The following is a 12,758-nucleotide window of genomic DNA, read 5'->3' as shown; positions in this document are numbered from 1 at the left end:
CTCGCACATACTGATACAAAACCCTGGCATACTGAAGACACATAGCGCTAATGCAACATATCAGGTGAAATGTCAGGAGTGGAGTCGGGATCGGAATAGTTCTCAGGACACCGGCCAGTCTCCTCCCTCGGAGCCGTTTGAGTGTGATACGATAGTCAATCTGTCTCCCCTTAATAAGCTCACTAATTCATGAGTTTTGGCTCAGGACGGTCGTGAGATAACTTGTAGTTCCTCCATTCCATTCCTCCGAGCAGATGATCTCTTTATCTCTACTCTCTCTCTTTAATAACACCAAGCGCTGGTTTTTGGTTAAAACCAGGACCTGATAGACTACATGAGAATGAATGATGGGATGACTGAAGTGGGCTGTTGGGATAAGCGGAGGGTGGAGTGAAGATAGACGTTTCAGAGGTTAAAGGTTAGAGTCACTCATGGTCGCTTTCTGCTTTGAAGTTTTAAACGGAACTTGAACCCGCTCCACGAGTCCACCTAAATCATCCAGGTGGACTTGATTTAGGTGGACGTTTGTGTGTGTGTGTGTGTGTTTGTCAGTGGGATTGGGGGCAGTGGGTCAGTGTGTGTGAATACTTGATGCGTGCGTGTGAGTACATGAAGTTATAAATCCTTCGTTAGTGTCCCGTTATACCTTCATTTCCCTTATTTGACGTATCAAAGCCATAAAAGCAGAAAATATTTTCAAGGGCCTTTAAATGTTACGTGTGCGTGAAAACTTTGTATCTCCAAAATGTCAACTTTTCAGAAACAAACAAATAAAAAAAACAGCCTTTTTTTGATCTTTACAACCACCTGGGTTTGAATTTTTAAAATTGACGTGGAAAGTGGTTGACGAGCAAACTTTTATCTGAATTTAAGATACTGCAATGACTAAAGCAGGGGCAAAAGTGTCTGTATGATATATGTGGAGTTGTCACTGAGGCCTCAGAGGGAGGATCGGATCGGGTAAACAAGGCCTCATCTTTCTTCAGCACTGGATTTACAATCACAGCTTTCCCCTTTTAGAATGTTTTTTTTTCCACTACTGCAAAGGTAAATTACATTGGTAAAATAAACAATAAAAGCCGACACAACTATGTTTTTTTAAGCCTCAAACGGATCTTTAACATTTCTGAGGAAAATGAACAGGAAATAAAGACCTACTGTGTTAGTGTTTAACAGATGTCTCTTCTGAGGTGGTGTGAGAGTTTTGTTTTCTCTTCAGCTTGTTATTCACAACTGTAGTTTTTATTGGACTGAGCAGGGGTTCGGCATTCTGCGGTCTTCCACTCTCACTCACTAACCTCACCCTCCTCTCACTCTCTAAATGCTGCTGACTTCCCTTTTTCCATAGAAGTGTCAAAGATCAAATGTTCTCTGGCGAACCAATCGTACAGTAGCTGCTTGGGAAACAGAGACCAGAAGTATTAGTGTGAATAAATAAACTTGGATAAACAAACAGGCTTGAATCAATGAAATGTGTTACAAGAATCTCATAGAGTGTAAAAGGCAGAACCAAAGAACCTCATTTTTTCAGTGTTTTTAGTTTGTGAATGGGCAAACTTGAATAACACTGAACTCAAAACATAAAAAAAATTAATTGCAACAGTTTTTTCATTCATCTTCACCTTGACATTCATGATCTATAGAGTCTAGCTAGCCAACTACTTACAGGGCTGGCTTAATATTCCTGGATATACTTTAAAAGACATGGTTGGTGATTTTCTAGTTTTTTTTTTTTTTGTTAACAAATATCATGTGCAGAGCCAAACCTACCATGAACTGATCTACTTACAATTATTGTGTGTGTATTCAAAGCCTGATATATCTTATTCCTCTGTGCTGTCGACCTTCCAAAAACTATTCAAAACACGTCAGTTGCCAGGAACATGGTCCGGTTAACAGTGCGTCGCTGTTATTAGACTTTAAAGCCACACCGCTGCACTGGGTGACATGTTCCTTCACCCTGAAGATTACGGTTACGTTGGTTTGTTAAGAAACTGCTGCAAGGACTAATAACAGCGATCACTTTTTCAGTCTCCGGAGAGTAGTTCCTTGTACGGCAGAAACCACTGAGCATGTGCAGGAACATGGTTCTTTTCACAGCGCCTCGCTAACTTGTTGCGCTATGAAAACCTTGTGACTTTGTACTGAAGTTCTTTACAATGTATAACGTAGTACAAAATCAAGGTTGTGATATGTATCGCAACAAGCTAGTGACACGCTGTGAGCTGAATCACGTTCCAAGCAGTTGTGACATGTTTTTAATAATTTTTGGACAACAACGGAGGTCTACCGCACAGAGGAGTAAGATATATCTTTAAATACACACACAATACTTGTTAGTATGATAAATGAATTGTTGGTTTGGCTCTGTGAATGAGATGTATTGACAATAAAAAAAATATAGGAAATCATCAGCAATATCTTTTAAGTATAGTCTCCAAAAAACCTTGTGCAGTCTTTGTTTATACTTCTATTAGGGACCCACCTCATTTGTTTTCCTGTGTACTGTTACAGTTTTCCATCTACCTGGTTACACGTTAATGAATAAACCTCTGTGCTGTTCTGACATCTGATAAACCTTCAGACTCATGGGACCGTTACTGAAAGTGGACTTTGTGGATCTTCCCACCTGTACCTGGAGCAACACACTCATACTGACGCAGCCCCAAATATGTTTTTTAAGGCAGTGCTATTTCTGGTCTGAACACCTGCGAATGTGATCAGTGAGAGGATTTCTTTCAAACCCACCTCTGCAGTAGTTTTTGCATCCCTCTGTATTTATGTGAGAAACTGTGTTCAGTTTGTAACTTGGCTGGTCTGTGAGCGGTCAGATCTGTGGACTGTGGCACATATATGGTGCTGAAAGGTTGTACCGTCAATTGACGACTATGGATCTATTTTTGAAAACATCTGGGGAAGATCTCCAGATGATCCCCACTGTGTGTGTATGATTTATTTACACTGCTGTATAATTTTACAAAGACATTACTGAAATATAAGCGTGCCAGGGCATGTTTTTAAGGCCAGTATACTTAAAATCACCTTAAAAAACAATTTATTTGCAGAATTTTAGCTGATATATGAATATTTTTGATGTACAGTAAAAACAGTAAACAATTTATTGTAGTAAAGCTTCTTAAAACAAAAAAAGTCTTTATTATATTTAATGTATATTCTGCAAACTGCAAATGTCTGTTTCATAAATACACAAAATTACTGTACATTACGTCACAACACCTCACAAGGTAATGCAGTATTGCTGTAATTTATTACAGTTACATGTACAGTATATTAAATACAGCATGAAGAATAAAAGAAAACTTTATTTCATGGTTATGTACAAAGTGCTACAGAAACAGCCACAAGTGCTACTGCTGCTAATATACAAAATCACATTGGCTAAATGTGGCTAGCTGCCAACTACTTCCACAGTGAAACCGTGCTACATGTGAATACTAAACAAAATACTATACATGTGCTATTAAAATATTCATAACTGATAAATCTTTACTTTCAAAAAGTGCTCAATTTGAGGGCATTTTAAGCCATTTTTTATTCCTTCAAGGCCAAGTAAAAAAACTCAGTGTGGTTGTATTTAAACTGTGCCTCTCAGTCTGATTGCGGACGTGTTTATGACTGTATAAACTGGGCACTACAGCAGTCTGTATTCAGTTGATAGCCTATGACGTGTTACACACTCCAAAGTCTAGACCCAAATATAGATACAGTGCGCTAAGATGGATATCTTTTACAAGGACATGATAGCATTACAGCACTACTAAACACAAATAATCCCCAGAACTGCAGCTGTGACACACTTCTGTTTTTTTTAAAAATTCATTTTAAATAGTGCTCTGTAGTAAATTGCAAAGAAAATGTTGCAAAATTCATTTCATAGTAGCTGTGCAGACCATGACTGGAACAGCTACCTAAATCCTACAGTTTCTGCTACAGTTTCTCAAAATAAAAAAACCCACATTTCCCACAATGTTTCATTCATTTAAAAAAGGGGATTTTTCCAAAGTTGCTCATTCTGCCACCTGCCATCAAGCTCTAAAGGCTTTATTCCTGGAAGAACAGCAACTTCTTTTCCCTCGAAATCTGACCTGATGACTCATGGCAAATACTGTAGAACAGAGGCTGCGGTCTTGTTTGTTCTTTTTTTTAATCTAATGCAAATATCAAAGTTCTGAGAACGTTAGGTGACAACTTCACATTGCTTGTTTTGTCCAACCAACAGCCCAAATACCAAAGATATTCCATCTACAGTCATATAGAAAAGCTCATTATTGTCTGTAGCTCATGACCACAATGGCTTTTCTGAGAAACAACAAAAATATGTGTTTCCATAAAACAATGTTGACAGGTTTAATAAAATAAACTCAACAAAACCTGGAGATAACACATATTACATGATAAAGGTTTCAACAGCAGTGTGAATCGTCTCTGTTTATCGCTCTCCTCTCCCCTCCATCTCTTTCATATTCCTGATGGCTCCTTTCCCTCTGCTCTTCTTCCTCTCCTCCTCCAGTCGAACCCTCTCCTTCTCCATCATCCAGTCCCCTCCGAGGTAACCCAACACATCATCAGGCCGTCCGCGATGCTGGGGCCTCGGGTCGAGAAGCGACAGAAAGAGGGAGCGGGCCAGTGAGGTGAAACAGGCGAAATGGGGTGCTATGGGAGGACGGTCTTTCTCTTCAAGTTCTGCTCCATTCACACTGATCGCACAGTCCATGCTCTCTCCCTGTGGCTCTGCCCACACGTCCAGTTCGTCATCAGGGCCTTTCGCTCTTTCAAACCACTCCTGATATTTCAGGTATGAATGGCAATCGCTGGCTGTCTCTGCCCAGGGATGACTGCCGGTGAGCATGACATAGGTCAGGATCCCCAAGGCCCAGCTGTCTGTGCTGGGCTCCACAGACACCCAAACCCTCGACCGCTTCTTCTCTTCGTTCTTCTCAACACCATCATTGCTGTCATTGATGCCCTCCCAGCTGTCCTCATTTCCTCGAGCGACCTCGGCTTCAGGGGTGCAGTAGGCGGAGCTGTACCAGACCTCTGGGACCCTGGTGCCCCTGGCCTTCACCTGAGGTAAAATATTTCCAAAAAAAGATTTGCCGATTTCACTGACTGATGTACTGATATGTACAAATAGAATAAATATAATGTAATTTTAAAGCTGTTGCGAGGTTATATGCAAAAATATCTTTTGAATTTTCACAATAGGTTAGGCTACTGGCATGTTAGTGGTACCAGACATTTATACTGACCATGCCGAAGTCTCCCAGTTTGACCCAGCGGCAGGAGGAGTCGCACAGGAAGACATTCTCTGGTTTGAGGTCTCTGTGGACAAAACCAAGAGAGTGCAGGTGGGACAGAGCGCCGCACAGCTGGGACACGACCCGCTGGCAACAGTCCTCGTCCATACCGACCTGGGGAGAAAAAGAGTGACAGAATTTAAATTAAATGATTTGACCATAAGGAACTTGATGAGTTCAAACCTTACAAAACAGCATTTACAGCTTCCTGTGTGAGCAGAAACTCTGTACCATGAAATTTTGACATTAGAGCACCAAATTTAAAATTATTCAAAGAGCAGTGTCTGTATCATGCTGTAGGAGAGACTAGCAAAACAGACTACAAGAGTATAGTCACTATCAGTATTATGAGGTATTAAAGGGTCTATATCATGCCTATTTCCAATATATTCTTATTCTGGGATATCTTTGCATGATTTACAGTAAAAAAAACCCTCCTTATTTATCTTCTACTGGTCCTTTATGCAGCTCCTCAGTTCAGCCTCTGTTTGAAACAGGCAGTTTTAGCTCCTGTCTCTTTAAGGCCCCCCTCCCAATGAGCCCACTCTGCTCTGATTGGCCAGCTTCAGGAAGATGCCCTTCGGCAGACTTCCACTGGCTCTGGAGGCTACGTAAACAAACATATTTTTCTTGTGCTTTACTCAAAATGCCAACTTCTCATATTCATCTGCACATGTTCAAGCTCAAATCTGATCTGAAATATGTGAGTGGACAATGCAAACAACCCGTTGAACAACCTTAGTAACAATCTTAGCAACAAAGTACGGAATGGACGGCCATTTCTGGGCGTGTGCGAACAATCTGACATCAGTTCAAAGGGGGAGTAGAGGTACCACTGCAAAGGGATTGTTCAGAACAGGCTGAGCCCTGACTTTTGACTTACAGGTAACATTTTTACATACATTCCCCACTTTGACTATGTTTAACATAGACATCTGACTAACTGTGTATAAATGATAGAAAATTGCAAAAAGCATGATATATCTCCTTTAAAACCACTGTTTGTATCACTTTATACCTCAGGTATGATGACGTCGTAGAGATCACCGAAGAGACTGGCTTGTTGAGCGAAGATGTAGTGCGAAGATGTGAAGTAGGCGATTCCCAGGGCTCTGGTCAGGGATGGATGGGTACAGAATGACAGAGAGAGATTATACTCTCGCAGGAAAGAGAAGAGAGAGGTGGACTTACGGGGGAAGAACTTCAGAGCCATCGGAGTACCTGGAGGATAAGAAGGAAAGATATTCATACAAATCTAGAAATGTTGTTTCTGTGTTTGCTGGAGGCTTTAATCAAAGAAATCCATGATAACATAAACAGGCTTTAGTTTCCTTCCTCACCTCTCTTCCTGTGCACAGCCAGCATGACTTTTCCATATGAGCCTTCACCCAACAGCTTTAGCACCTTGAAGTGCTCCGATGTGTCCATTGTTATCAGAGACTGAGCCGTCAGATGACACATCTCATCCAGAAGCTTCGTGGCAGCCTGAACACACAGACACAGAAAAACAAATGTGTTGTGCATTGAAGTTGTGCAACCACTCTTCCATTACATCATCATACTGGTACCATCTGAGTGAGCAGAGCCAAAAACACCTTTTTTGGGAGCACAATTTAGACAAGTGGCAAACCTGAAAGGTGAAGAAGTAATTCAGGTCTGTCCGACGTAGACAGTTGTCATGTTGATGTCAAGGTGCACAAACTACACAGCTCATGCCAGATGGGATGTTCTTGAGACCCTTTTCACTTCAGACATTTTTAATGTTAAAGCAGATAAAGCGCAAGTGGAATTAATAGCATTAATAATGGCTGATGATGAGTGACAGACTGATGTGAGGTGTCCATGTTTGCTTGGTTTTCAGGCACCTCCATATTATTAAGTGCCAAGTCAGATATAGATCAGATATTTCCAAAAAAATCCCAGTTTCCCAAACCAATAAATTGAGGAGTTAAATCGCTTCTTTTCAGAGTGGAACAACTAGTAGCTCTTTGAAATCTGTCACAGCCGGTGCAGTGATGATTGTCGTCATGGTGATGCTGGCAACACTCATCCATGGATATAAACATGTCTGTTAATAGCTTCATGAAATCCTTTGGGACACACACTGATCTTTGTTTTGTCTGGTGGAATGTGGATGTTTCCACCACAGCTGGCACCCTTGGGGCCAGGCAGGGATTTGGTGTCACCGTACATCCAGACACGCAGGACAGCTCATTACAGCCCATTAGGGAACAAGTCAGAGCTGTCAATGTGCTGGAAACAGATACCGCGAATCACAACTGAGGCTTCGTTCACACCGGAAGCCACAAACACGATGACTTGCAGTTCTTTGGCCAGATTTTAGGATCAACTGTGCAGATTTTTTCTGGCAATGACAATCCTAACAAATGATGCAAAATTGAATAAATTGAGGGTGCTACAACAATGACAAATGGGGTTTTCATGGATTTCTAAACTCATGCCACACCGACAGTTGCATAAACATTCATAAGATGAGAATAATGCTTTTGAATCTTTTCTAATCACTTGCAAAACTGCTCTGTTAAACTTTCTTATAACTAACAAAAGCAATCAGATTGTCGCAGCAACAGTGCATGTTATGTCATATGATCAAAGCTCTAATGCTTTAGCACTATGCGTGAGTACATTTTTAGTGCGGGTGGTCTGAGGTGGAAATTGAACTCCAACCCTCTCTGTGCTGTGATCCAATTACTGAGGTATTCAGGAGTGTCTGGAACAGATGTCATGATTAATGCTGAAAACACTGAAATGAGCTGATTATCTGGCCTGTAGCTCAAAGAAAAAATCAGTTTTTGTTTTGAGTGATTGATTTTATTAGCATTTATGTATCACTGTGTCCACTGTCACATTTTGTAATGTTATGATGAATATAATGTCGATTGGTGTTTGAAGGATTGGAGGTAAAGAGTTTATTGATATTTCTTAGATTTAACTGAATCTAACTGAGGTCCATTTATATGTAGTGCTATCATAAAATATACAGGATTTTCATGTGGTCAGGTTGTTGGAGCAATTACTGATGCCTCAACCAGTTTAGTCAGTTACTTTTTACAATTTTTACAAGTTGAAATAACTTTTAAAGTGTTAGCATTAGCATCCTTTCCTACAGAGACTCTGATTTGTTTGCTTATGCCAGGAAGGCAAATCTGTATGTGTTATTTATTTATTTCCTTGTATTCCTGTACAATTTATGTACAGTATAAATTTGTTTTAATGTTTGTATATTGCAGCATTTGTTGTTGTTTGATATTGGTTTGTAGTGGGATTTTACTGTTTTATATGCTTTTCCATTGTTGTTCTTGCTGTTAATGGGTATGTATGTGTTTGTTAAAACTTAAAAATCTGTAAAAAAAAAAAAAAAAAAAAAAAAAAAAAGTATTGAAATGAATGTAATCAAAATGACTAAAATCTGGTAGGAAGTAAGGATTTATTAGGTCAAAACATCAAAACTTGTGCATGAAATTGTTTAAAACCTGCATCGTATTTATTAAAGCAGAGGCAGTTTTTCACTTGTAGAGTCAGATTCCTGCTTTGATAAGTGGACACAGTTTTAAAGTTTGTTGTTGATGGTGTAAACAAAACCAGACTGTAGAGCATCAGGGTCTCGTGGGTTAATATTCAGTGAGCAGCATAGCTGACGTGCTCAGAATTGGTCAGGTTTAGAGGAGAGTAAGAGGAGGTGACACTGGTCTCAGCCAGCCCAGAACAACTCCAACAGCTTCTCTGTGGGACGCCTGGCCGAACACTCAGGTTATGTAAGAGGCGAGGTTGGACCTCTTCTGCTGTTCTCTGTTCTCTGTGTGTGTGTGTGTGTGTGTGTGTGAGAGAGAGATGAATGTCCCAGTTATGTCCTCTACATGGAAATTGACCTCTGCAGACCACAAACACCGCTGTGATGAATGAAAAGTGTGTATGTGGACATACACACTTCTGTCAGCACTGGCACACACCCAGAAGCCAACTCAACTTTGAAAGTGTTGTCCAACTAAAATAGCTTTCAGCATAAGACCTAGCATCTTAAATTACATTTCAAATAAACAACCATGAAACATAATGTATAAAACACACAATCAGTACTTCAACTTTTCAAGATTTTGGTTCATTTTTTGCTAGTTTTCCAATCATTATTCATGCATTTCTTGAAATATATTATAATCCATTACATTTTCATACCATTAAAGAAATAAAATGATACCCAAAAAGTTGAAGTTATTTCTAAAATGTACAATCAGATATTGAGTGTTCATGTTAGCATTTGTTAAGAATTACAAGTTACATGAATTAAATGTATTTGTTCATATAATAAGACATGAAAGCATCAATATGTCAGTGTTATACTGTAACAGCTTACTGCATATGAAACATTCTTAATTAATATATAAAGATTTATTTACATGTTATAATTAAATTTTAATAATTCAACTTACACTGAGTTAAAGCGGCTTGTAATGAGTCTTGTTAACATGTTATTTAAATGTGTTACATTTTTTAATTCAAACTTTCATAGGTGCTTTTAAAACATTATAAAGCATTGCTCATTGTGGGCAGACTGTACCTTTAATTACTGTTAAATACAAGAGTATGATGGAATAAATGCAATGTATACAGTATATATAAATATGAATATATATGCAAATAAAATACATAATGAGGAACTTAATGGGGGTGATTATTGTCATAGCGTGACATTAAACTGAATGCTACTTTATGTCATTTGTGTCACACTTCTACTGTAATACATTCATAAATATTGCATATTTGACCATTTATTTACATTATGATTGTTGTAAAATATATATGAAATAGTCAAATAAGAAATAAATAGGTCATAAGTAAAGTAATTTATCTTTTTGCATTGTACCTGCTGATGAAATGGTCAAATTATGGTTCATGAATACATTAAATATTTGATAATTTGCTCTGATTTAAAGGGTAAATTCATCCAAATTATTTTTTTGTACTTATATTTGTATTCTGCCATGCTGTTGATTTTAGTTTAATCCATTTAAGTTATTTGTCTGTGAGATTTCTGCTTTGAGCAACATCTGTCTTCAGAAACTGTGTCCTTGTTACTCTAGATGATCAACAGATCTCACCGTCAGCAGTTTTTGGCAGCGACTACTTCCTCTGTAGAAAGTAGTTCCAAAGAAAACTGTGACATCTGTGGATTATCGTAAAGTAACCAGAACATTGTTTCTGGAGCTAGACGTTTTTCAACACCACAAATTAAATTCCATTTACCCCCATGCCAAAATAACACCAAAACGATTTGCACGGTGAGATTATACAAGAGATGAAAATAATAATTGAGTGAATTGACCCTTTAAAGTCTACAAAAATGTTTCTCAGGTTGGGGAATCCCTGCACCAGCTTCGACTTACTGTCATTTTGTAGCTTTGGTTCAGTTTAGCGCCGCTGATTCTCAGTAAGAAATCTGTCCAACAAAAATATACGTCCTGCTCTTCATCTAGCAGGTACACCTGTCTGGAAATCCTCCACAGATCTTCATCTGCTGCACACTGAGTCTTCTTTCCACCAACAGGTACAGTACACAACCGTCTCAGTCTGCTGCAGTTGGACTTTTGATGTAGTTTGCAGTCAGTGAGGAAACTTTCCAAACTGCCCAATGGGCTCGTTGCAGGTTTGCATGTCTGCTGCTGCTGCAACTTTTATCCTAAAGTGTCCTCACCTCCACTCCTCCCCCTGTCCTCCCTCTGCTGCTGCACTGCAGGGCGGATCCCAAAATGTGTATGTGTGTGTGTGTGTGTGTTTGTGTGTGTGTGTGTGTGTGTGTGTGTGTGTATAAGTGAGAAGTGAAAGTGTATGAGGTTCCTATGTTCCTTACTTCCCTCAGTGGACATTTATATCTTCCTCTTTTCTCCCACTGTAGGCCATCTTTCCTCCCTTCTGTATTGTGCTGTGTAGAGCGAGAAAAGTGTGTTTAAGGGCATTTTTGTGTGTTTGCATGTGTGTGTGTTCTTAAGCATTCGTGGAATCTTTGGAAATGAGGGCCTCTTGGATAGGTTCACAGTCTTTCAAGTCTGTGTTAAAACAACAGTCAGGTGCCTATATGAACACTGACAGATGAGAAAAGGTGAGTTTGAGTATGTAGGTCAAGCATGCGCCATTAAAGGATTAAGGATTAGCTTTCCCTAAATTACATGACATAATCTTTGTAATTACTGAAGACTTTTACAAATATCTTCAAAGCATGGTAAATTGTATTTCAACACATTCAACCCTCTATTAGTGAACTTAAAGACCACCTCCAGACATGTATTAAGATATGTAAAAGTACTCTGCTTGGAACAATAAAGTGTGTCTGATATGGTTTTTCCACAAAAAATGTATTTGCTACATCAAAAACCTTAAAATGGCATCTACTCCTTCTCCCTCAGTAAAGATTCCAGTATTTATGAATATGAAAATATATTTAATTTCACAAGATGTCTGCTACTTCACTGTAAGTGTGTCTCAGTGTATGTGAACAGGAAGCTTCAAGTTTCCATATCGCACTCACAGCACAGAGAAACTTCAGCAGCTTAATGAGAAAACAGACTCTGCACATACATCAATCTGCATTGTGAAGCTCAAACATCCAACTGTAGGAGCAAGAAAAACATATTTTTGAGTGGAGGGGGACTTTAATTAAAAGTACCCTTTGTAGAGTACCACTCACATGTCAAAGTAGTGATTATTTATGTGCATATGGCCTGCTATACAGTACCTTGCTGAGACATGGGCTGTGCCATAAGTCTGGAAATCAAGGATGTGAAAGACTGTGAATGACTAAAAGGAGTTTGATTGCATATAACAGTGGCACAAATTGAGGTGAAAACAGTATATGATACAAAAGTCTGGGTGAAAATTGGATAATTAACTGAACATCATAATTAACTGCAGTGAACAGGGTCCTCTGGCAGCAGGAAGCAGAAATTTCACGGGGACATAATGACGCTAATTAAAACTAACAGTTATTGTCCCTTCGCTGTGAAGACAAGAAAGCACAGATGAATGTTCCAGCGTTCCCTCGACTTCCTGTTGTCCAGTCGATATTTAGCTGTTGATCTGTCAGTCAAAAAAAACAAAACACTCTGTCTCTTTCTTTCTTTCTTTCTTTCTTTCTTTCTTTCTTTCTTTCTTTCTGTCTGTCTTTCTTTCTTTCTTTCTAAATCCAGTCAAAGAATTTTCCTCTAACACTCAGACCCCATCTGAGCCACAGATCCAGATCTCAGCTGCCAGCAGTGACCGCACATACAACTGCAAGATCACTCAGACTTTGGGGGGGTGGAGAGGGGGTGGAGAGGGGGTGTCATTGAATTACAGGGAATGTCTGTCTGTGTGTGAGATCATCTGTCTGTGGCCACATGTCAACACGGTGACATTATGCAAGTCGCTGTGTGCAACTTCAGTTCACAC

General features: G+C 39.3%; 1 protein-coding gene across 1 annotated transcript; it reads right to left on the bottom strand.

Moving 5' to 3' along the window:
• Nucleotides 1–3,305: 3,305 nt before the first annotated feature.
• Nucleotides 3,306–11,023, bottom strand: si:ch211-171h4.3 (serine/threonine-protein kinase SBK2). Its single transcript, XM_067611932.1, has 5 exons — nucleotides 10,721–11,023; nucleotides 6,659–6,803; nucleotides 6,337–6,539; nucleotides 5,271–5,432; nucleotides 3,306–5,086 (listed from the first exon to the last, which is right to left on the bottom strand). The coding sequence occupies exons 1-5, from the start codon at nucleotides 10,724–10,726 to the stop codon at nucleotides 4,451–4,453; spliced, it is 1,152 nt and encodes a 383-aa protein (XP_067468033.1). The 5' UTR covers nucleotides 10,727–11,023; the 3' UTR covers nucleotides 3,306–4,450.
• Between the last annotated feature and the right edge of the window lie 1,735 nt (nucleotides 11,024–12,758).

Source organism: Thunnus thynnus, chromosome 15 (genome assembly GCF_963924715.1).
Source record: "Thunnus thynnus chromosome 15, fThuThy2.1, whole genome shotgun sequence".
In the NCBI taxonomy this organism is placed as follows: Eukaryota; Metazoa; Chordata; class Actinopteri; order Scombriformes; family Scombridae; genus Thunnus; species Thunnus thynnus.
Note: the sequence above shows the minus strand (reverse complement) of the source record. Positions and strands in the feature narration are given on the sequence as shown.

Bases quoted from the DNA above. Each gene is read 5' to 3' on its own strand.
- si:ch211-171h4.3 (XM_067611932.1), bottom strand. The intron at 6,540-6,658 runs GTGAGGAAGGAA...CTTATCCTCCAG, and splicing joins GGCTGTGCACAGGAAGAGAG to GTACTCCGATGGCTCTGAAG. The intron at 5,087-5,270 runs GTCAGTATAAAT...ATTTTACCTCAG, and splicing joins AACTGGGAGACTTCGGCATG to GTGAAGGCCAGGGGCACCAG.